Genomic DNA, 22,250 nt, shown 5'->3' with positions numbered 1-22,250 from the left:
TTTAGGCCGTTTTTAAGTTCTTTGTTATTAACACTATGGTAAACATCCCAGAATAGCCACCTTTGCAGATTTCTCTTTTCTCTCTCTCTTTTTTAAAGATTTTACTTTTAACTAATCTCTACACCCAATGTGGGGCTCAAACTCACAATCCCAAGATCAGGAGTCACACGCTCCACCACCTGAGCCAGCCAGGTGCCCCTCTAATTTTCTTACGATAAAATTTTTAGAGTAAAATTGCTGGGTCAAGACTCTTCACATTCACATTTAAAGCTGATATATACGGCCAAACTACCCTCCAACTTATAATTCTACCTGTACTCCTGCCAGGCAAGGACATTATTGAGCCTTTAAATCTTTGCTAAGGAAACAGGAAAAAATGTCATTGTGGCTCTAATTTACTTTTGATTATTGGTGAAGTTGAACATTTTATCATGTATTCCTTGGCTGTATTAATTTCTTCTCTTGTGAAATGCCTGTTCATATCTTTTTCCCATTTTTTTTTTTATTGGCCCATCTTTTCTTTTTGATTTAATAAGATCTCCTTATACTTTGGGAGTATTTGCTATTATATATATGATAAAATTTCCCCCGCTTATTTTGTATTCTAACTTTGTTTCTGATATCTTTTGCTGTTCAGTAACTTCATATTTTATGTAATTAAATCTGCTAATTTTTTAAAGGTTACTTTTTAAATAAAAAGCTACCTACAGGGCGCCTGGGTGGCTCAGATGGTTAAGCATCTGCCTTCGGCTCAGGTCATGATCTCAGGGTCCTGGGACCCAGTCCTGCATTGGGCTCCCTGCTCAGTGGGGAGCCTGTGTCTCCTTCTCCTTCTGTCCCTCTTCTCTGTTCATGCCCTCTCTCTCTCAAATAAATAAATAAAATCTTAAAAAAAAAAATTGATTCATTGGGCAAACGGAAGAACCTGCTAGTCTGCCTACTGGTTACTGGTTGACCATATCTAAGAGTCTAACTCAATGTTTGTAAACTGTGACCCTGACCAGCCCCAGGTATCTGCTAGGCGGTATCTCACGCCCCCAGTGTGAGCAGCACCCCACCCCCATTTCTAAATTCCTGGCTTTCCTTTATATATGGAGATTTTGCTTAAAAGTTTAAGAATGTGGTGCCTGGGTAGCTCAGGTGGTTTAGCATCCAACTCTTGATCTCAGCTCAGGTCTCCATCTCAGGGTCATGCGTTCAAGCCCCGCATTTAAAAAAAAAAGAAGTTTAAGGATGATTTCCACTGCTTTTAAAAAAGTTATCTTTAAAGACACAGGCTTAGCTATTTGGCTCATAAAGAAACTGATAATAAAGGCATCGCCAACCTCCTGGTGTCGGCACAGGCTTTGCAGGTAAAGAATTTCTACTGCAGTGAACGAACTATAGAGAGCACAGAGGTTCTCAAATTAGGCTACAAAATAAAGTCGCCCAGGGGACTTTGAAAATCCCAGTGTATAGACCACAGCAGAGAACAATTAAATAGAAAGTTTGGGATGGGACCCAAGGGTCAACTGCAAAGCACTGCTCTAGGGGGAGAACTTTACTTACCATCACCTATAAAGTGATGATAAATGTCAAGTCTGACCTGAGTGGCCAACTGAGTTAAAAATGTAAAGAACTTTCCAGACCACCAAAGTGCCTTTCACTCTGGAGTCCCAGAGTCAGAATACCTTAAATAATATCTCAGTGACCTAAATGTTAACATGTGGATTATACTAAAGAGATGAGTCACCAGGGGAAAAGCCAAGTAAACAATGAGGAGCCCTGAAATCAAGATGCAGAACAGCAAACACACACGGAGCCTGATCAGTGACTACATTTCTACACTGGGAGATGCTTCTGGGGACACAGCTGAGCCTAAGTGAAATTTGTACAGAGGTCTCCCTTCCAACACAGAGAAGAACAGTTAACTTTCAATTACAACAAAAATACCTTATCTCGGCCCCAGAACCTTGACTGGGGCTCCGAGTATTGAAGGATGTCAAAGGCGGTCTCTTTGATAATAACTGGATTCAAAATCCTGAAGTGTTTGGGCTGTAGTGGGATTTTTTCCGCCACCTGCTTCCAAAAGAAGAGCCGCACCCAAAATGGCTAAGGGAAGAAAGCAAGCAATCATTAGGGGGACTGAATAAAGTTATCCTGCCATCAGAAGGTGGGAACATGACCCCCGCTAAGCAGCCCAGAGCCGTGGGCATGACCCCAAATGGGCTGGGGTGCTGCAGTCACTGAGATCAACGCCAGTCCGATGCCGCAGCTCAGAGTAGCAACCCCAAAGGATCTGATTTACGAAGGTGGCACTGGACAAGAAGAGGAACTGCAGAATCAGCTCTGGTTTGTTTGGGGAAGAAATTCCCCAGGGAATGACCTGAGAGGGGAAGCCTTTTTAAGACCAAAAGGCATCATTTGTCCCCCGGGGAAGACCAGGTGAACAGACCCAATTTAAGGGTATTAAGTGCCGTGAGTGCCCCATTCGGATCAGGCCCTCCCCCTGCATCCTCCCTCCACTGACTTGCTCTAGTTCCTAATCCTGTGAAGTCTCCTGGTAACCGACTGTAAGTCATTTCCTACGTGCTTCATCTTCCAACTAGACCAACTTCTACCCAATGGAAAATCCAGATCATGATAAGCTATACAGAATCAGGCTTTGCAGACAGAAATTCTCCATCAGATGGTGCTTATGTGAAAAGTCTAATATATCCTATTAATTTTGCAGACAACTAGTTTTTATGTGTGTCTATCAATGTGACAGTTGACCTCTGAAATTTATTTCAGCAAAATGGGTGGGGCCATAAAGTAATATGATCAATTATTACAACGAACAAAAGGGAGCTCATGAGGGCCATTTCCTCAACATCTGCCCCTCTGGAATTGTGTGAATTTCCTCCAACAAGGGGACCACCAGCAGAGCATTTTTATAATTTTTTTTTTTTTAAAGATTTTATTTATTTGAGAGAGAGAATGAGAGAGAGAGAGAGAGAGCACATGAGAGGGGGGAGGGTCAGAGGGAGAAGCAGACTCCCTGCTGAGCAGGGAGCCTGATGCAGGACTCGATCTGGGGACTCCAGGATCATGACCTGAGCCGAAGGCAGTCGCTTAACCAACTGAGCCACCCAGGCGCCCCAGCAGAGCATTTTTAGATCTCTTGGGGAATATTCCTCAGAGGTTTTATATATATATTCTTTTGAAAATCCTCAATAATGGTTTATATTCATCCAAGTAAGTCTAATTTCTGGATTAGCCAAAAGATATGTAAATTCAAGCCTGGTGAATAAGGTAGGTGATCAGTAATAACAATTTTGGTCCAAAACCTGATATTCCCATTAAGTAATGATCACAATTAATCTTAAATTCTGAAAGTCATTCCCAACAAGGAATACTGATAGTTTCTACAAAGGCAGTAGCTATTTGAAAGACAACACAGGGGCGCCTGGGTGGCTCAGTTGTTAAGCGTCTGCCTTCGGCTCAGGTCATGATCCCAGGGTCCTGGGATCGAGTCCCGCATCCGGCTCCCTGCTCGGCGGGAAGCCTGCTTCTCCCTCTCCCACTCCCCCTGCTTGTGTTCCCTCTCTCGCTGTGTCTCTGTCAAAAAAATAAATAAAATCTTAAAAAAAAAAAAAAAAAGACAACACAAAAGTATAACTGACCCCTGAATGATGTGGGGGTTAGGGGCACCACCATCCACTCCCCAAGTAGTTGAAATCCACAGATAACTTCTGACTCCCCGAAAACATAACTACTAATAGCCTACTGCTGACCAGAAGCCTTACCGATAATATAAACAGTTAACACATATTTTGTATATGTATTATATATTGTATTCTTACAATAAAGCGAGCTAGAGAAATAAAATGTTATTAAGAAAATCATAAGGAAGAGAAAATGCCTTTAGAGTACTGCATTGTATTTATCAAAAACAATCTGTGTACAAGTGGACCCATGCAGTTCAAACCCATGTTGTTCAGGGGTCAACTGTATACATTCCACTGTGTGTGTTTAAAAATAAAAGTCTGTAATTACAGTTAGAGACCCCTCCACTTTTTACGAAGGAACACTGGAGAGCTGAATTTCTAGTGCTTACCAGGGTTTCATTTTTTACCATTGCTTGAAGCCAGTTGAAGTCAACACTCTTAAATAAAACAGCAACAAACAAGTCATTGGAATAATATTCAAAGTCAGAGAGTGGTGCGCCTTCTGGATAAGTCATCCTGATAGTAGTTTTATTACCAACATGCTCCGAATATCCCTCAACTGGTGCACTGTTTAACCTATTTAAATAAAAAGGACAAAGATAAATTGACAAAGCAAACCATCAACTACTTTATCACATCATGCAAGATTCCTTCGTTGTGTCCCACACACGTTTATAGGGCTGGGAGGAAGCTGTGGGTTGGGGGTAAGGCCTCCCTCCCGGCAGCCTCAAGTCCCCAAGGGACGCCCACACCTCCTCTCTGAATGTCAAGCAATTCCATCCAGTCCTACCATTTTAAGCCAACCCAAACATCATATTTTGGGCTTTCTCTGGGCATCAGTAATGTTTCCTCGAAAGCTTCCCGCTGTGCTCAGATATTAGGAGTTCTTGCCAGAATTTCAGAAAGGTAATCAGAAAGGAAACCAGGGCGAGGCAGACCCAAACCACAGTTATATTGACAGGGTTGGGACCAAGGAGGGCACTGGGCCCAGGTGCATCCTTAAAGCAAGGACCTGGGACACTTAAAACTGTTAGATCAACAAAGGCAAGATCTTACCAGCGTGGTTGTTTTGGGGCAGATTCTAAGAATTCTTCTGAAAGCACTACCACTCACCCAGTTAAAAGAGTTTTGTAATCTCAAAGTCTGTTTGGTTCTTCCCTTGTATTATCACACCTGTATTATCACACCTGTATTATCACACCTGTATCATCACACCTGTATCATCACACCTGTATCATCACACCTGTATTATCACACCTGTATCATCACACCTGTATTATCACACCTGTATTATCACACCTGTATCATCACACCTGTATTATCACACCTGTATTATCACACCTGTATTATCACACCTGTATCATCACACCTGTATCTCGGCTTTCTTCTCTATTCCACCGCCACTTCTTCTAGATCTGATACCTACCTCTGGATTATCAAAAGATATTATTACACATGACAACCAAATGCAAGGCATGCCCCTGAGGCAGTTATCCCCCCCTTCCCCTTTCTTTTCTTTTTTAAAATAAAGGACATTATCAGGGTTGTTGGTGAAATCTGGATAAGGACTAGACAGGGCCTGTATTTTCTCAGTGTTCATTTCCTGGTTCTGCAGTGTTCTGTGGTTCTACAGTTCTAGAATAGAGTCTCCTTGTTCTTGGGAAATGCACACTGACTTATTTAAGGGTAAAGGGGCTTGATATTTGCAACTAACTATCAAAGGGTTCAGAAAAGAATAATAGTATATATAAAGAGAAAATCATAAAGCAATGTAATAAAGTTGGAGAATCTGGGGCAAGGGTGAATGCGCGGTTCTTTGTACTATTCTTGCAACTTTTCTGTTAAATTTGGAATTGTTTCAAACCTAAAAGTTACCCCCCAAAAGCTTCTTAACTGATATTCTCCCTCATCATCAGGCTAAGCCACCATTCCTCTGTCCCCAGCACTCGGTGGCCTCCCAGTGGCCATGCATGAAGTCCATGCTCCCCAGTCTGCTGATCTGCGGGCCACCACTGGGCATCAGGCCACCTTACAGCCCCTTCCCCACTCTCCTTGCAGTGAGCAAAATGGAATCTCTCCTGTCAAGCAGGGGCCTGAGTCAAGCAATGACGCAAGCAGGTAAGGTACTGCAGCTAGGAGAGACCAGCGTCAGCTGAACCCCCAGAACTGATAACAAGCAGAACCAGAGGAGGTCTGCGGGGGCCCGAGACCAATAAAATCCCTTTAAAAGGGGAAGGATTTTGGCAGCAAACTGTTAGACTCCTCAGACCTGACCCCTCTACGTCTGACCACTTGAAAAAGGCAACTGCCGGGGAAGGCTCTGCCCGAATGATCTCCGAGCAGAACCGAGAGCCTTGGCTGCTGGAACATCAGAAGCAGGAAGTGCCGAGAGCTGACCCGGACCAGACCGAGGCTTTATCTCAACTGCACCCCACAGACTGACTTCGCGTTTGGTTCGTTCACTTCCTGCACCCTTCTGTTAGCTTGTTTGTTGTGTGGTTCGTCTTCTCTCCTGCTTTGTGTGCTGTGTAAGAAGCCAAGTTTAACCACATGTGAATTATCATCGAGTCTGGAATCCTGAACCTACTTTCTAATTGTGATTTACTTTGCTTCGTGATTGAATAAAGCTGACACTGGGGAAAGACACACTCGTGCGTGTGCCTCCAGAGCGTGCTCCTGACACTCCTGCAATAATAGGGCAGGGCTCCACACCCGAGATCTCGCTGCCTGCCTCCTCCCTGAAGCGCCCAATGCCACTGTTCGGCAAGGCCCCCCTTCTCTCCCACCACACCCCCCCTCTGGCCCAGGGTGCGCACTGGTAGCACCCCTGGCTTCTCTCCGCTCCTCTTCCCGCATCAGTCACGCACCGTTAGATGGGCACGGGGCCCCGTCTGCCTGCGCACACATCTTTCAGCTGCTCGCACGGGCCCAGGGCTTAGATTCGGAAAGCCTCCGCCTGCATTTGGACTGCTGCCATCTGGCCTGGACCCTGGGCCCTCTAGGGCCTCAACGTCTTCACTGGTGACACTAACAGAGACGGCTTCACGGAGGAATGAGAACCTCCAAAGCACGTGACACAGTGTCTGGCACATGGAAAGCATCCAGTGAAAGGCAGTGGTTATAGCCTCCTTCACCCCAACCTTTACAGTCCTCATAGCCCAACCCCACTCCTACTCCTTCACCTCACACCATTCCTGCTTTCTGGCCACTGGGGCCTACGGCACCCCTTTTACCTTTAAACTAGGCTCTTACCTGTTTCTTCTATCTCATGGCTTTTACAAAAATCTGGTTCTTTCCTACAAACCCCTTACGCCCCCTGTCCCCTCCTCCTGAGCCCCCACCTTCCTACACATTCCCCGAAAATAGGTGCTAACATTTATTGAGCAATTACCCCAAGCCCGGCACTAAATGTTTTACACTAAATTCTAAGTGCTTTACATCTGTGAACTCATTTTGTCTTCACGGTAAGCCTAGAAGATGCGTACTGTGACTGCCTCCAGATGAGGAAACGGAGGCACAGGACAGTTAGGAAACTTGCCTGAGATCACAGCGACTGGGGACAAAGGCATTATGTGAACACACCACATTTAGGCTCAAAGTATCTGAAATGGATCTTGTCATCCTCCCTCACTAACCTGAGATTTTCCCCAACTACTCCCATTTCTGACAGCAGTTCCACTAACGTCTGAGACCCCCAGACTAGAAATCCTGGTGTCCCCTGACGTTAACTGTCAGGCTGTCAGAAAGTCCTGTAATTTACTTTCTCAATATACCTCTTGGAAACGCACTAGTCTCCATTTCCACTTTCTCCGCCTCACACCAGGCCCACACACTGCATGCACTGACCACAACCTCGAAACCCAGTCCCCGGCTCTAGCCTCTCCTGCCTTCGGTCAAACTCACACACTCCTGCTGAACAAATGTGATGGAAGACCCAGCATGCACTGTACTCCTGGTTCTGCACTTCCTTCTGATAGGGAGAATTTATTAAAATGCCTCAAGAGCCTTAAAAACAATCGAATATCTTTAAGCCAACAATTCTAAGGATTCTTAGAATTATTTCCAAGGAAATAATCAGAGATAAAGACATAAGTATGAGATACGCAAGGCATTTTCACAATAACAAAGAAACTGAAAAATTCAAAATATCCAGCAACAGTAGAACAGCTAAATCACTTACGATACTCTCATTTAAAGGACTACTAAGCACTTGGAAGAGTTAATTTTCCAAGAAATATTTAATGGCCTCAGAAACTGTTTATAATATTATGTTAAAAAAGCAAAACACTTGATAAGAATATAAATGCACTCGTTAGTATGTGTATAGAACAAAAGTGGAAAAAACACAACAAATTAATAGCGGTTGGTTATCTGGGCTCTGAAGGGTTATTTTCTTCCTTACATTTTTCTGTATTTTTTTAATCTTCAAGAATGAACATATTTTGCTTTTATAAGGAAAACAATTTTTAGCCAGTGAAACCAAAAAGAATCTAGGATGAGTGGAGTTCAGGCTGCGTGCGTCCTAGATCCCCGCCGGCCCTGCCTCGCCGGGCGCACCCACACCCAGCCCTGCTCCCGGAAGCCAGGCATCCCACCAACTCACCCCCCACCCCCCCACACCGCGTGCGCCTCTTGGTCCTCCCCAGCTCAGGCTTCCTCCTGAATCCACCCAGCCTTCCAAACCTCACCTCCTCTTCAAAGGTTCTGCCAAATTAGGGTCAGTGTGGCACAGTTTGGGGCATCCAATCATTTCATGTTTTTGTTTCAACATCTCAAGCAGTAAGCCCCCTGCAGGCAGGGACTTAAGGCGCTCCCCGCGTCCCTCACTGTTGCTGGTTCGACGAGGACCAACAGCAGTGAGGTAAACTCTGGAGATGAACCCATGTACCTTATCACAACATCGAACTGGTTCAGGGCATGGCCCAGCACTAGTCCGTGGAGTATTCCGCCACTTCCAATAACCACACAACGCCTACAGCTCTTGGCTCTCAAGTGTTCAGGCAGGTCATGCTCAGGCAGTATTTCCAAGAGGGTCTGGACTTGACTGGAGAACTGCCGGAATCCGAAAGGAGGATCGTACTTGTACTCGGCTTCATTCACTTTGGGGGCCTCCTTCACGAAAGGCGGCAAGTCCGGACTGTACTTGTGCTCAAACAACCGCGCCATCGACTTCTTCGCGAACTTGGGCCGGCACTCCTTTTGCAAGACTTGCTGAGCGTATTTCTGAGCTCTCTGGAATGAAATCACACCAATCTGAGTTGGAGAAACTCTCAGGCATTAGAAATACCCTCTGACAGATGACACTGTGTCCTGTGATGTCTGATAGAGCTCCCTGTTGAGTCCTGTCTTTCAGCATAAAACGTCTGCTTTTTTAGAGTTAACTGATGCTCAGAAACGTAAAGAAATAACCTGGGAGAATCACAGGACAGGGAAATAAACTCCACAAGAATATTTACTTCATTATACAAGGAAAGTATGTCTTTGTACCCCCACCTCCTACCCCTAGCCTAAGCTTGTTCTCCAAATAAATTTGGGGTGAGATACATACTTTGAAGTATCTCACATTTTATAAAACCCATCACATGCTACCACATGGATGAACCTGAGAACACTGTACTAAGTGGAAATAAGCCAGTCACAAAAGGACTGTCTGACTGCACTTACGTAAGGTCTCTAAAGTACTAAAGTTCATAGAAACAGAAAGTAGAATGGTGGTTGTCAGGGACTGGGGGGGGGGCAGGGGCAAATGGGGAGATGCTGTTTAATGGGTCCAGAGTTTCGGTTCTGCAATATGTAAAAGTACTAGAAATCTGTTTCACAGCAATGTGAATACACTTAACAGGGCCAAACTGTACATTAAAATATAGTTGAGATGATAAGTTTTATGTGTTTTGCTTTTTTTTTTTTTTTACCATCATTTAATAAAATTTCGTATTTCAGGTTCTTATCTAGCAGGATGAGAAACAGGCTGATTTATCAGTTGGGCAATGAGCTTCATGGAGTCTGGAATGCAAGTTATTCTAAATGTAATCAGGGCACAATGTCATGTCAACATAGAAGTGGCCTCGGTTTTGTATACGATCTTCCCTGCACATTAATGCTTTGCCTCCACAAGGAACTACCGCTGAAGGCCAAGTACAGTGACCCAGCTGAATGCAGCACCCCTCGGAGGGACAGGGTCCAAAGGCCCACTGGCCCCCGGCTTCCTCCTGGCTCAGTCTGGCCAGACGCGGCCTCACAACCGCTTGGCCGGCAGTTCTCCCTCATCGTTGTGCTTTCGAAAGGTCCTTATCTCCACATTCAGCAGCGCTGGCCCTGCCTTTCCCCTCCTCCCACCAGGCTATCTTCACACACACGCATGTACCCATGCATGCGTGTATGTGTGTATGAAGTCCCAGAGTTCCTGGGATATTTAATTTTAGGACAGAATGTGTCTTTTAAACCAGGTCTATACTATAATGAGAATTACTATTGTTACATATTATTTTAAATGTATGCCCCAACTATGTTTTTCCTCAAAGTTTTATTATTTTTATGGTCTGGTTTTTGAATAATGAATATTTTTGTAGGAAAACACCTATCTTATTATAGCAGAAGGCCCCCTGCTCCTCCCTTTTGAAGTTACAGCTTCAAAGAGTTATTAGTAGCTGGTAAGAGCACACTGTCTGCATCTTGAGGACGTGGCCCCGTTTCTGAAAAGGGGAACTGATACTCTCTGAGCACAGATGAGGCTGCAGACACCATACGCAGTCACGGTCTCGGTCTCCCGTCACCAAATCTCTCACACTTTAAAATATGGCCGTTAGTCTCTTCACTTTGTGGGCTCAAGGGGGCATAACCAGTTAGAGGGCTGAGCTGGCGTGCTAACCCAGTCTGATGACTTCCCGAATGCCTAAAACCACAGTCTCTGTCTACACAGAGCAGCACACAAACACCACCACAGAGAACAAGAATTTAAATACAAACTGGTATCTTTGTGAGGAATCAGTGAGAAAGCCACGCAAGGACCAGTCGTGACCCTGAGCAGCACCGGAACGGAAGGCCTGCCAAGCCCATGTCACTCCGCAGCCCGTAGAGACTCAATGACGGGGGCAGGGTGAGCAGACGGGCCATCCACACCACACACGTCTGTCTCCAGACCCGAGGCCTGAAGGTTATGAACAGCAAGTCTTATAGAACAAGAGGTTGAATCTTTCGCTATAGAACGACATGTCAAGCATCTGGTGTTGCAGATCTCCTAGGACAGAAATGAACGTCTGAGAAGTGCCCGGAGGAACCCAGAGCAGCTTCGGGACTGACGCATGACTGGAAAGAGAAGTAGGTGATCGAGCCAGAAACCTGGGCTCAGCTATCCTGGGCTGCCAAATTTCCTCTTTAGAAGTTTCATTTGGAAGGAGGGAAATTTCATTCCATTTCCATTCTGGCAAAGAGCTCCATTTCAGGCTTCAAACTTAATTTTCTAGGCTGGGAGCAGCACAAGGCTTAGTAATCACCCTCTGACCGTGACTCACTCACAGCGGGGTACAATACATCAATCCGGGGGAACGAGTGTTTGAAACACCACTGGAACCGTCTACGGCGACAGTAATTCCTTTTCTCCTTCTGTTTCACCTCATTTAGAGACGTGTGACAAGCCCTGAGAAAGCCCTGGGGAGCGTTTCTTCTAACCATAAGCTGGTCCAGCCTCTCTCCTGCCTCCTCCATGCCTCGAAAGCCTGGGGAGGAGAAGCTCGCCTCGCGGAGCCGTGACAAAGAAAGGACTGTGACCGTCTGCTTCCCCCTGCTGCAGAAAGCTCCAATGCTGGAAGCCGAAGCAGGCCGGAGAGGAAGGACGCGGAGGGGTCTGGGTGGCATCCATCCAGGGTGAGGGCCACGGGGGAGCAGAGAACCGGAGACTCTCCCAAAGATACAGGAACTCCCACTTCTCTCAAACCAAGGCATGGAAACGAGGGCTTCGGTTTTTACAAGCCTTCCAGGCTGAGCTTTCTGGCTGCCCACAACGAAGAATAAACAGACAGCTGGTAGTTCCAATTGTCAGTGAGGTGGCCATTTGCCACGGGAAACCACCATGTGACAATTCACTGAAGGGTGTTTAAAAAAATCTAAGTAACTCTCCTCGGCAAAGTTTCCACTTTCGTTTCTACTGCGTAACTTTTACGATAGTACTTCTCAGAAATGTAAGTAAATGGCATAATTCTTCGTAAAAGGCAACGTTCTCTTTTCCTTCTTTAAATCCGGGACAGGGCACAGCACTGAGGCTGAGGGAGAGTTTGGGGGCTGGAGCTAACCAAACCGGGGTGGGCGCCTGACTCAGCCACAGGCCACGTGAACGGAGGGCATGAGTTAGGTCTGTGAAAGGCTGCTACTGCTCTCCTCCTCACGGGGCCGTTCTGCTGCCCCCCGCATTCTGCACTGTGCCCGAGACGTGTGAAGACTGGATACGATCACAGAACAGCGACCGCGGGCAAAGCTACTGCCACCCTGAACTCACGTTCAAGTTAGCCGTCTAGAACCTTCCCCTGGCTACCAGCAGGGCAAAATCTGAATAACCAAGTCACAGAAAGAACACCACAGTAACAACTCAAGCAGTCAGGGGCGGCCGGGGACTGGTGGCTGAGGGAGGGGGACAGACTACAACGGGTGAGGGAACTCACTTGGGTGAAGGACGGAATGTTCTAAAATTGGACTGGGGTGATGGGGGTGTAACTATGTAAACGCACGGATGCTATCAAACCGTATGCTTAGGAGGAGCAAATCTTACGGTGCGTATACTTTGTCATGGTAAACGGTTAGGAAAAAACAATCAGAAGACCTGGACGCTAGACCCAGTTCCAGATCTATTAACCAGCAGTGTAGCCTTGACTGAAGCATCCAGCCCTCGGTCAAAGCTTCAGTTCCCTCATCTCTGACATTCGAGGATGGTCTGGGGCAAAGGGCCGGCGCTGAGGACAGGAAAGAACCAGTCTAGAGGTGCAGGCGCCTGGACTAAAAACTCAGCCCAGGTCACTATGCTTACCTTGGCTACGTGAGTGTAGATCTGCAGAGTCAGAGGGAAGTAAATTTGGCCATAATTAACTACACACATAAAATGCAGTCCCCTGGGTGGTATGCAGTTTTTAGCTCTCTGAGAAGAGAGAGGGCCTAGTTCAAACTGTTGCAACCACGTGGCCCAAACCTAACCTGACAGGAATGTGCCCTCGTCTCTCCTCAAACATCTTTTAAATGCAATTTCACATCTGAAATGCGCTTTCAAAGTGTCTAGATCCTGGCAGAGACCACTGTTAGTCTTTTTAAAGAAATGGCACATTAGGGGGCATCTTTAAATAGAAAAGACAAAATCCACAACCACCACGGCCACACTTCTGCTGCTGTATTAACACAGGCCGGGTCCAGCACAACCAGACAATGCTCAGACTCCCAGGGTCAGCAGGGTCCCCCTAACATGGCAAGCTGCTGAATATCCTCAGCAGAGCTAACGGGGCCTCATGGCTTTGAGACCATCTTCTGCTAACTTACATCCGCAACACTTCAGATCTGTCTACACGCTCTTGGTGGTAAAGACCAATCTCCACCAACAGCCTGGAGACAGGGTCTTCTTTGTAGAGAGCTCATACCACCTCACAGCCATTGAGAACACCAGGACCACACCGGCCAGCTTCCGTGGCCGTTTCCTCTACTCTGGGGACTTGAGAGAGGGTTTCTGATTTTTCTTTAATGAAACATGACCAGATATCAAATTTGGGACCTGGTGAGTATGGCATTCAAGGCCTTTCCCTCTTTGGTCCTGGCTCATTTTCAGTCTTCCATCCTGCTGTTCCCCACCCCAGTCCTCAGTGATATCCAACTCTTGCTGTACGTCTAATTTGCAAAGCCCTGGAGAGCAAAGCTTTCTGCACACACTGCTCCCTCGGCCTGGAATGAAGCAGGACAACCTGTCAGGACCACTGTGAAAAGTGGGGCATTCTGACAGAGTCAACAACGTGAAAAAGCTATAAAAAAAGTCTCAAGTGAAAAGATAAAAAGCACCCCTAATTCCACCGTGGTTACAGCAGACTTTCACTTTCTACTTTATTAATTTCTGAACTGACCAAGGCTTTCACAAACACGTTTGACTTATATCACTACCCCCTGATTCTTTCTTCTTTCTCTACAAACTATAAGAGACTTTCTACTTTATTCATTTCTGTATTATCTGAAGTTTTGGACTTATTTTTGTACCTGGAAAAAATAATGATCTTTTAGACATCTTTTAGAACTGGGTTGATGTGGCAGTCACTGTGGGCTGCCTACTGGGTCTCCATTTCCCCACTCCTTAGGGAACCGTAGTTTTGTGCAGGAAGCTAATAGCCCTTCCCCAGGCAGGCAGTGGGGCCTGGGAGGCTGACCTTGCCCATCAGATACTCCCATCCCCCTTGTCAGGGACCGGTCAGGAATCCTCACTGCAGCCAATCAGGGCAGGGCACTGGCAGCCCTGAGAGACGGTTACTGGTCCCACAGTGAACTTAGGTTTTGAAATGGCGCCATCAGCCTAAATGGAGGACTCCTATTTCATGGTTTAGGGGAAAGGGGATGGCGAGATTCTTTTTTTTTCCTGTCTACTATCCACTGGTGGATATGAGGAGAGTTGAACAGAAACTATCTGACCTATTCCTTGAAGGGATATTAAACTTAATGTACATTACAGAAAATACTCAAAGAATTGCCTGTTATTTAATTGTGGATATTCTATTCAATTGGAGTTCAGAGATGAGACACCACACCATGGTTCAGTAATATCTCCCCTCCCTCTGGAGTTGAATATACCTAAGTACATATTCATTAACACAATATGTTAGCACACAATCCCCATCTCCCAAGGGCTTGCTTAAAGGACAAGTGGGAAAGACAGTTAAAACACTGCAGTGTAAGTGTTAGGATTAAGGTATGAAGGCGCTTCTAGAAGACAGAGTGGGATGATCAGAGAAGGCTTCTTAGAAAAGGTAACTCCTGAGCTGAGAGTTGATGTAAAAATTAGGAGCAGAGAGGCCAAGGGAGGGAAGGGCTCCAGGCAGTGAAGTTAGAAAGAACACAGCAAACATAGGGGAAAGTCTTTTCAACAAATGGTGCCAGGAAAACTGGATATCCACATTCTAAAGAAAAAGGTTGGACCCCAACCTCCCACCATATACAAAAACTAACTCAAAATAAATTAAAGACCTACATTTAAGAGCTAAAACTATAAAACTCTCAGAAGAAAACATAGGCTCAGGCAATGATTTCTTAGATATGACATCAAAAGCACAAGGAACAAAAAGGAAAAAGAGATAAACTGGACTTCACCAAAATTAGAAAATTTTGTGCTTAAAAAAAAAAAGAAACTTTTGTGCTGAAAATGACACCATCAAGAAAGTGATAAGATAATTCACAAAATGGGAGAAAATACTTGCAAGCCATATATCTGATTAAGGGACTGGTAGCCAGAATATGTAGAGAACTCTTACAAGTGAGTAATATAAAGACAAATAACCATATAAAAAAATGGACAAAGAACTTGAATAGACATTTCGCCTTAGAAGACATACAAATGGCCAGTGAGCACACAAAAAAAGAGGCTCATCATTAGTTACCAGGGAAATACAAATCAAAACCATAATGAGGAAGAAAGAAAGAAGCTCGACCAAGGGGTTGTGAAGGGATTTAGTGCCGGGCACCGGCAGTGCTGAGCCGCAGAAGGAGGCTGAAGAGCCTGGCAGGACCCAAGGCACAAAGAGCCCTACAGGCCAGACTCAGAAGTCTGGGTATTCTAAAGGTAATGGGAACAAATCAGAGTGTGAAACCAGGATGCACCATACCGGATTCAGTTTTTGGAAATACACTACCGCCATAGTGGGGCATGCCTGGATGCAGAAAGGCGGATAAGGAGACTGAAACTGGGGCAACGGGTGGGAGCAGAGGAACTGGAGCATCACTCCTGTTCCCGGAATCCCAGAAACTGTCTATTTTTATAAACACCATCCTTGTTTTCAAATAACTTCTATTTTAGATGAGACAACAAAACACTTAGGTAAATTACTGTATCAAATGGAGTTTCAAAGTACGGTTGAGGTGCAGCGTCGAAGGCACTGAGCTGGGGACCAGCACTGAGAGCAGGGAAGAAACCAGCCTATCCTTTCCAGCCCGGTACTGATAAAATTACAGACAACCACACTTTCAGGGCTGGAAGGGATCAGAAAAGCCCTTGCGCCACCGACTGTCTGATGCCTAAATTCTATCTACAGGACCAGTTACCCTGGCTTTGCTTCAAGAGCTCCAGAGATACGCCACAAGGGCGGCCCATTAATCCCATCTTCTGATGCCTGGGACCATCACCTCCTTCTCCTTTCAGCTGGGCTGCCTTTCCTGGATCCGCACGTCTGTCACTAAGGCCACCTGGGCGGAGCTGCCCCTCCCGGAGGCCCGCAGCTGCCACGTGCCCTGCACCAGGCCTTCTGTCCTGCCGGCTACGCAAACGTTCCCATCCCCTCCAAGGTTCCTCGGGGACACGGTCTTGAGTCTCTTCTCTGGTCATCCTCAGAAGTCACTGGGACTCCTTGCGGAAGCTTCCAGAGTAATAGCCGTAATGATCAGAGCACCTGTCTGAGCTCTGCAGGGATGAGCAGACCATCCCTGGGCTATTCATGTCGCCTATGGGGAGCAGCTGAAGGCAGCCACGGCACAGGCCGATGCAGACGGCGCCGGCCAGGCCCAAAAGCTGCAAAGCTGATTTTCCCCCGGCGTTACTACGGCACATCTTCTCCATCTTGGGCTTGTGAAATGGCGGGCTGGACCCCGGCACGCCAGAGCTCCTGTCTCTCCTCAGTTAACCTGGTCTCGAGAGTGGTTATCTTTGCAGTCGGTCAGACGGTCCGTAGCGTGACTAACTAAATGGGCAGGAGAAAGAGGCCGCGAAGAGAAGGCGGACAAGCACAGCGAAGAAGCAAAGGCGAGAGTTCAGGGCTGTCGGGACGTCTGCAAGGCCGGCCGGGGAGGGCGGCGGGAGGCCCGAGCAGAGGCACGGGACATGTCCTGCTCCACCGGCACGGACGGGCTGGCGCTGGCGGAACGGAGAGTGGAGAGCGTCAGCCAGCCTCCGGGGACGGCCCCGCACGGGAAGGCGGGCTCTGGGACACGCGACGGTCCTGCAGGGGCCACGCTGCGCATTCGTTCTTTACACTCTCTTCACCTGCCTGTCTCTCAGCACAGGTGAGAGGCTGCTTCGCAGGACGCAGAGACTGAGGGAAAAAACGCATGACTAAAAACGACTAGCAAAGGAGCTCCGTGCACATTATGTTATTCAGCTCTGAGGACCGCCCTGTCACACGGATGGTGTTGTCTGCATTTCAGCGCTGAGAAAACTGGGACTCAAAACAATTAAGAAACCTGCCCAAGGTCTCATCTTTGACTAAGTGGCCTTTAGACTTGAATCTAGGTCAGAGATTTAAGGCCCCTCCTGTGCATCAGCCTAGCTGTAACTCCTGGCTCCTGTGGCCCTGCCCTACCCGGGCGGAGAGCAGGCAGCAGGGGCTCGGACTCCACACCGCGCTGCTGAGTCCAAGCCCCGGCTCCCCCGCGGACTAGTGAAGGTGACCTTACACAGGCCGCCTAATCTCCCCGTCCTTCCGTCGCCTCAGCTGTGAGGGAACGACAGTTCCAACGACGAGGGTTAAATGCGTTTACAGTGCTGAAGCACTTTTAGAATAGTCACACAGTATACATTAAACTAGATCAACTAAACTGGTTAGCTAAACTAGATGTGGACTTGGGCAAGCAGCTTAACCTCCCAGCCTTCATCGGTCAGAATACTGGGCTATCGCCCCGTCGTGATGGTAACGCGCCCACACACGCTGGTCACCATTATCGCCACGCCATCTGACTTCAAATCATCTCTTCTTTCATCCGGGACGGAACGTTATTGGATCATCTAACCACTCATATAATCCGTGAAATGAGCATTTAACAGGTCAACTGATTTAGAAAAATAAACACAAATTGAAAGGAAAAAGCTTGAAATACAGTGTGAAATCATTAAAATGAAAAATAAGAATGACGTGACACTAAAAGAACTTGCCCCTGTTCTAAGGACGTGAATGCCGGCAACAGCAGAGCAAGCTAGCCCCACGGCAGGTGCCTAGAGTGGGTCAGATGCAACTCACCTCCCCCAAACGACTTCAGTACATGGAGGAAGAATACTGTGGGGTGGCTGGGTTGGTTATTTGTTTTGCTGGGGGGGGGGAGGGGTTGTCTCTGATTTTGGAGCACCTAAGATGAAGTGTTTTCCTTCTGTTTATAACTTCCCTGAGGACTCATCTATAACCCTTTAGAGATGATATTTCTGTTTAAGTATAAGCTTGGAAATACTTTAATTTAAACCACACCAATGGCATATCTAACCTTTACACGGTCCGGGTCCACATAATGCATTTTTTTCATGTCACATTCTTCAGTAGTATAATTTAACTTGAGAATATAAAGGATCCACACTCCAAACACAAGCAATGTACACCTGGAAAAAAAATCAATTAGGTATAATGATGCAGTTATGTGATAATCAAGAGAAATCATGTGAAATAAGGGAAAACCTACCCCAGCTTGAGTTTGCCTGCCAGGTAACATGAAAGTACAGCCTTTAAGGGGACCTTCGTGGCTGACTTAAGGCACCATTTCTTACTTTCCTGACAAGAAAAATTAGTCATTTACGACTATCTTTGTTATAAGTGAATACAGAGAAAACATTTTTCTGCAAAGGCACCCTAATAAAATATGAATCACAATGCAGACCACTGGACTTTACAAGACCAAGTAATAGCTTTTGAGCTGCAGAATCTCAGCTTCAATTTTTTGCCACTTTAAAATACTGCCAGTCTTTCAAATACTGTATGATTCCACTTATATGAAGCACATCGTCAGAAATCACAGAGACAAAAAGCAGAACGGGGGCTGCCAGGGGCCAGGGGGAGGGGAGCGAGGGAGTCAGTGTTTAATGGGTAGAGAGTGTCGGTTTTACAAGATGCAAGAGTTCTGGAGGGGGATGCTGTGATGGCTGCATAACAATGTGACTGTATTTGCTATCACTGATGGTAAATACTATGTTATGGCTATTTTACCACAATAAAACAAATGGGGGAAAAATACTGGGAGCCCTTAAAAAAATAAGAAAACAAAATAAATAATCTACTCATTATTGCCTCTAAAGATTCTACCCAGAAATGAGGCTAACTGAGGTGAAACAGAACCACCAGTCACCCTTAAGACCATCTATAAAAACTGTTTTTAAAGATCCCATAAACTCATATTATTATATAGTTTAAAATACACACATGCACCCACATACACACACAGGATTAGGAGAAAAGAACTGAGTCTAGTTCTGGTTCTAGAAATTTCGTTTTTTAAAAAAAGATTATTTATTTATTTATTTATTTAGAGAGTTGGAGTGCAAGCGGGGTGGGAGAGAATCTCAAGCAGACTCCCCACTACTGAGCGTGAAGCCTGATGGGGTTCAATCCCATAACCCACAAGATCACAACCTGAGAAGAAACCAAGAGTCAGACGCCCAACCAACTGAGCCACCCAAGTACCCCCAGAAACCTCATTTTTAATAAGCTCTCTAAGTGATACTGATAAACTAAAAGTAAAAAAAAAAAAAAAAAGTTTAAACCTAAGTTTAGGAACCATTGTTTTAAATAATTTGTGTTACTGAAAAAAGAGTTAAGGAATAACCTTAATGGGAAAATGATCCCTTTTCTAAAGGAAGGGACAGTTTAAAAAACACAGCATCTAGCACAATATACTATACACAATAGATGCTAAATTATTTCTTAATATTTAAGGATGATGCAAGAAAGTATTGCTAGGAAGTGTTTTCAAGACTTCTTGATTCTTCTTTCAATAGGCTCTCCCATGAAAACCTGAACAAGCATCCTAATTTTCCCCTGGGATGGAGTACAATGTTAAGCGAATAGGATGCTACCATCTGTGTAAAAGCAGGGGGTTAGTAACACACACACACACACACACACAATTTCTTATGTACACAAGACTGGTAATACTGGTTACCTTTAAGTGGGGGGCAGGAAAGAGAGGATATTTCACTGAGTACTTTTAATATCTTCTGAATTTTAAATCTTGTGAATATAGTATTACCTATCCTTCTCCCCAGCCCCCCGAAAAGGCATTACATTTGGTGCATATAATTCCCTTATCTTGATTACGAACAAACAAACAAACAAGGAAGGAAGGAAGGAAGAACAGTGTGTTAGAAGCAGGCCCGGTACCTCCAGCACTGAGGAACACTGCACTGGAATGCCCGCTCGTGAGTCTGTCGTGCCCACACTGTGCGCAGCGTGGGCCCAGGTCGACCTCGTTCACTGCCATGGGCCGGCATCCCACACAGTGCTGGGCATGTCAGGCCTCAGCAAATATTGGTTGATGACAAAAGGAGATGGAAAATATTAATGTACGCTTCCTTTTTCTACCTTCCTCTTTCTACACCCCCTAAATTAGGGGTATTTTCAAAAGGGTGATTTTCTTTTTTGTTTCTTTCTCTTTTTTTAAAGATTTTATTTATTTATTTGAGAGAGAGAACAAGAGAGAGCACGAGCAGGGGGTGGGGGGCAAGGGCAGAGGGAGAGGGGGAGGGAGAAGCAGGGCTTCTCTGAGGTGGGTCTCGATGCCAGGACCCCACAATCATGACCTGAGCTGAAGGCAGACACTTAACTGACTGAGCCACCCAGGCGCCCCGAAAGGGTGATTTTCAACTTGGTTTGGCTGCTACCAAATGCAACCGCCAAGTCCCTCCCTTAACAATCTACCACTTATTAGGATATAAGGGTGACCTGGCTGACACACCTATCATCTCTTTTAGTGTTCAATATTTAAGGCTCTTCAAAAGCTGTAGGGGACTTTAATTAACCGTATTTTTAGATGAACTTGAAATGGCTAAGGGGAAAAGCCCCCTTTCATTATGTAATGGCAGGGAGCGCTGTGCACGTAAGAGCCGCTCTCTCAGGCACTGAGGCTCAGGAACAGAGCCTGGGTGCTCCCTGGCTGGTGCTGCCCTCTCAAGAAGTACAGCCTGATGCATAAACCCAGATGTCTGTGTATGGAACCTGCACTTGAGTGTGCCTTTATATGACCTTTGGACCAAGTATGAGACCCATCCTTCGGGTCCTACTGCATTCTTCTCCCAGCTCCCCACAGCTGACCCGGCCAGGGGGGTCATAAGGCCCAAGGGCTCATACTTACTTTAGGATGTCTTTTATCAACAAGTTGGGTCTTCTCATCTTGTGTTGAGCTCGGGTGTACCATTGCAGAGAGGGTCTTGAGCGATCGCTTCTCAGTTTCACACAGTTATACTCACTGGGCATTGCTGTGAAGAGAGGAAGAAGCCAGGGCAGGGAAAGGAGGGAGAGTCAAGCAGGTGATGTTTATAAAAAGCCTTTAGGGGGCACATCCATAGCATGGAATACTACCCAGCAACAAAAAAGAATGAACTAGTGATACACTCAACAACCTGAATAAATCTAAGGCAACTATGCTGAGCCAATACTAAAAGTTTACATGTTGTATGATTCCAGGTATATAACATTCTTGAAATGTCAAAATTATAGAAATGGAGAACAGATGAGTAGTTGTCAGGAGTTATGGAGGAGTGGGCTGAGTGTGGCTGGATCCTTGTGATGATGTAAATATTCCGTGTCTTGACTGTATCCCATCAATATCCTAGCTGTGATAGTATACTATGGTTTTGCAAGATGCTGCCAGTGGGGGAAACTGAGTAAGGGGTACATGGGATCGCTCTGTATTATTTTTTACAACTGCACATGAAACTACAGTTATCACCAAATAAGAAGTCTGATGTTTTTCAAGAGCCATTACCTTTTAGAGGTGTATACGAACTATTTACAGATGAAACAGGAGAAATGAGATTGGCTTCAAAAAAGTCAGGAAGGGGATAAGAGTGGGGGAATGAATAAAGCAACACTAGCTTTAAACTGTCAAAGCTGGGCACTGGGTACATGGGGCTCTTTATACCATATTCCCAATATTCTCACGCTTTGTACATTTGAAGTTTTCCATAATTAAAAAAAGTTTAAAGAGGAAGTGTTACATTAAAAACAGAACAAAAGTGTTACACTAAGGAAAAAAAAATGGCAATTTTAAAAGATATTTTTCTTTAAAAATTATATGTTCTTGAGTATACTTGCCTATTTATTCTTTTGAATTAATTGTATTCTCAAGTTTTCAATTTCTAAATAATATTCTATGGGGTACTCTAGTAAAAATCGGTATGTCTACCCCTGCGTAAGTCTCCCCCTTCCTCTCAACTTGGTAAAACGCTGGATTTTTAGCTAGGTGCGTGGCCTCCCAGCATAAAGACTACATTTCCCAGCCTCCCTTGGAACTAGGTATGGCCTCATGACTAAGTTCTAGCCAATGGGATATGAGCAAAAGTGACTTGTACAACTTCCAGGGTGTATGCGTTGGCATACACCTTTACCCCTTTTCCTGCTGGCTGAAATACTGACACATGAGGGGCCACTG

At 45.7% G+C, this 22,250-nt stretch overlaps 1 protein-coding gene and 1 long non-coding RNA gene across 9 annotated transcripts in view; one reads left to right on the top strand and one right to left on the bottom strand.

Annotated features, from left to right (window-relative positions):
• The window catches only part of ST3GAL5 (ST3 beta-galactoside alpha-2,3-sialyltransferase 5), a 49,634-nt gene that overhangs the window by 2,906 nt on the left and 24,478 nt on the right, over positions 1-22,250 (bottom strand). For 2 of the 8 annotated variants that reach the window (XM_036117407.2, XM_078056348.1), the window contains exons 2-7: positions 20,952-21,075; positions 18,291-18,379; positions 18,099-18,210; positions 8,578-8,921; positions 4,079-4,265; positions 1,933-2,091 (exon numbers count right to left, since the gene is read on the bottom strand). In XM_036117407.2, coding sequence (XP_035973300.1) covers positions 1,933-2,091; positions 4,079-4,265; positions 8,578-8,921; positions 18,099-18,210; positions 18,291-18,379; positions 20,952-21,014 — 954 coding nt within the window. In that variant the 5' untranslated portion in view covers positions 21,015-21,075. Of the gene's footprint in view, positions 1-1,932; positions 2,092-4,078; positions 4,266-8,577; positions 8,922-18,098; positions 18,211-18,290; positions 18,380-19,981; positions 20,118-20,951; positions 21,076-22,250 lie in introns of those variants that run through there. The other 6 variants (XM_036117406.2, XM_036117409.2, XM_036117414.2 and 3 more) reach the window with 5 other exon arrangements.
• Positions 10,677-11,895, top strand: LOC118551563 (uncharacterized). The gene is made up of 2 exons (XR_013441724.1): positions 10,677-11,006; positions 11,310-11,895. It is a non-coding gene; the product is annotated as an uncharacterized LOC118551563 (long non-coding RNA).

The sequence above is a fragment of the Halichoerus grypus genome, chromosome 10 (assembly GCF_964656455.1).
Source record: "Halichoerus grypus chromosome 10, mHalGry1.hap1.1, whole genome shotgun sequence".
Taxonomy (NCBI): domain Eukaryota; kingdom Metazoa; phylum Chordata; class Mammalia; order Carnivora; family Phocidae; genus Halichoerus; species Halichoerus grypus.
The sequence above is the reverse complement of the archived record's forward strand: the minus strand, read 5'-3'. Positions and strand labels throughout refer to the sequence as shown.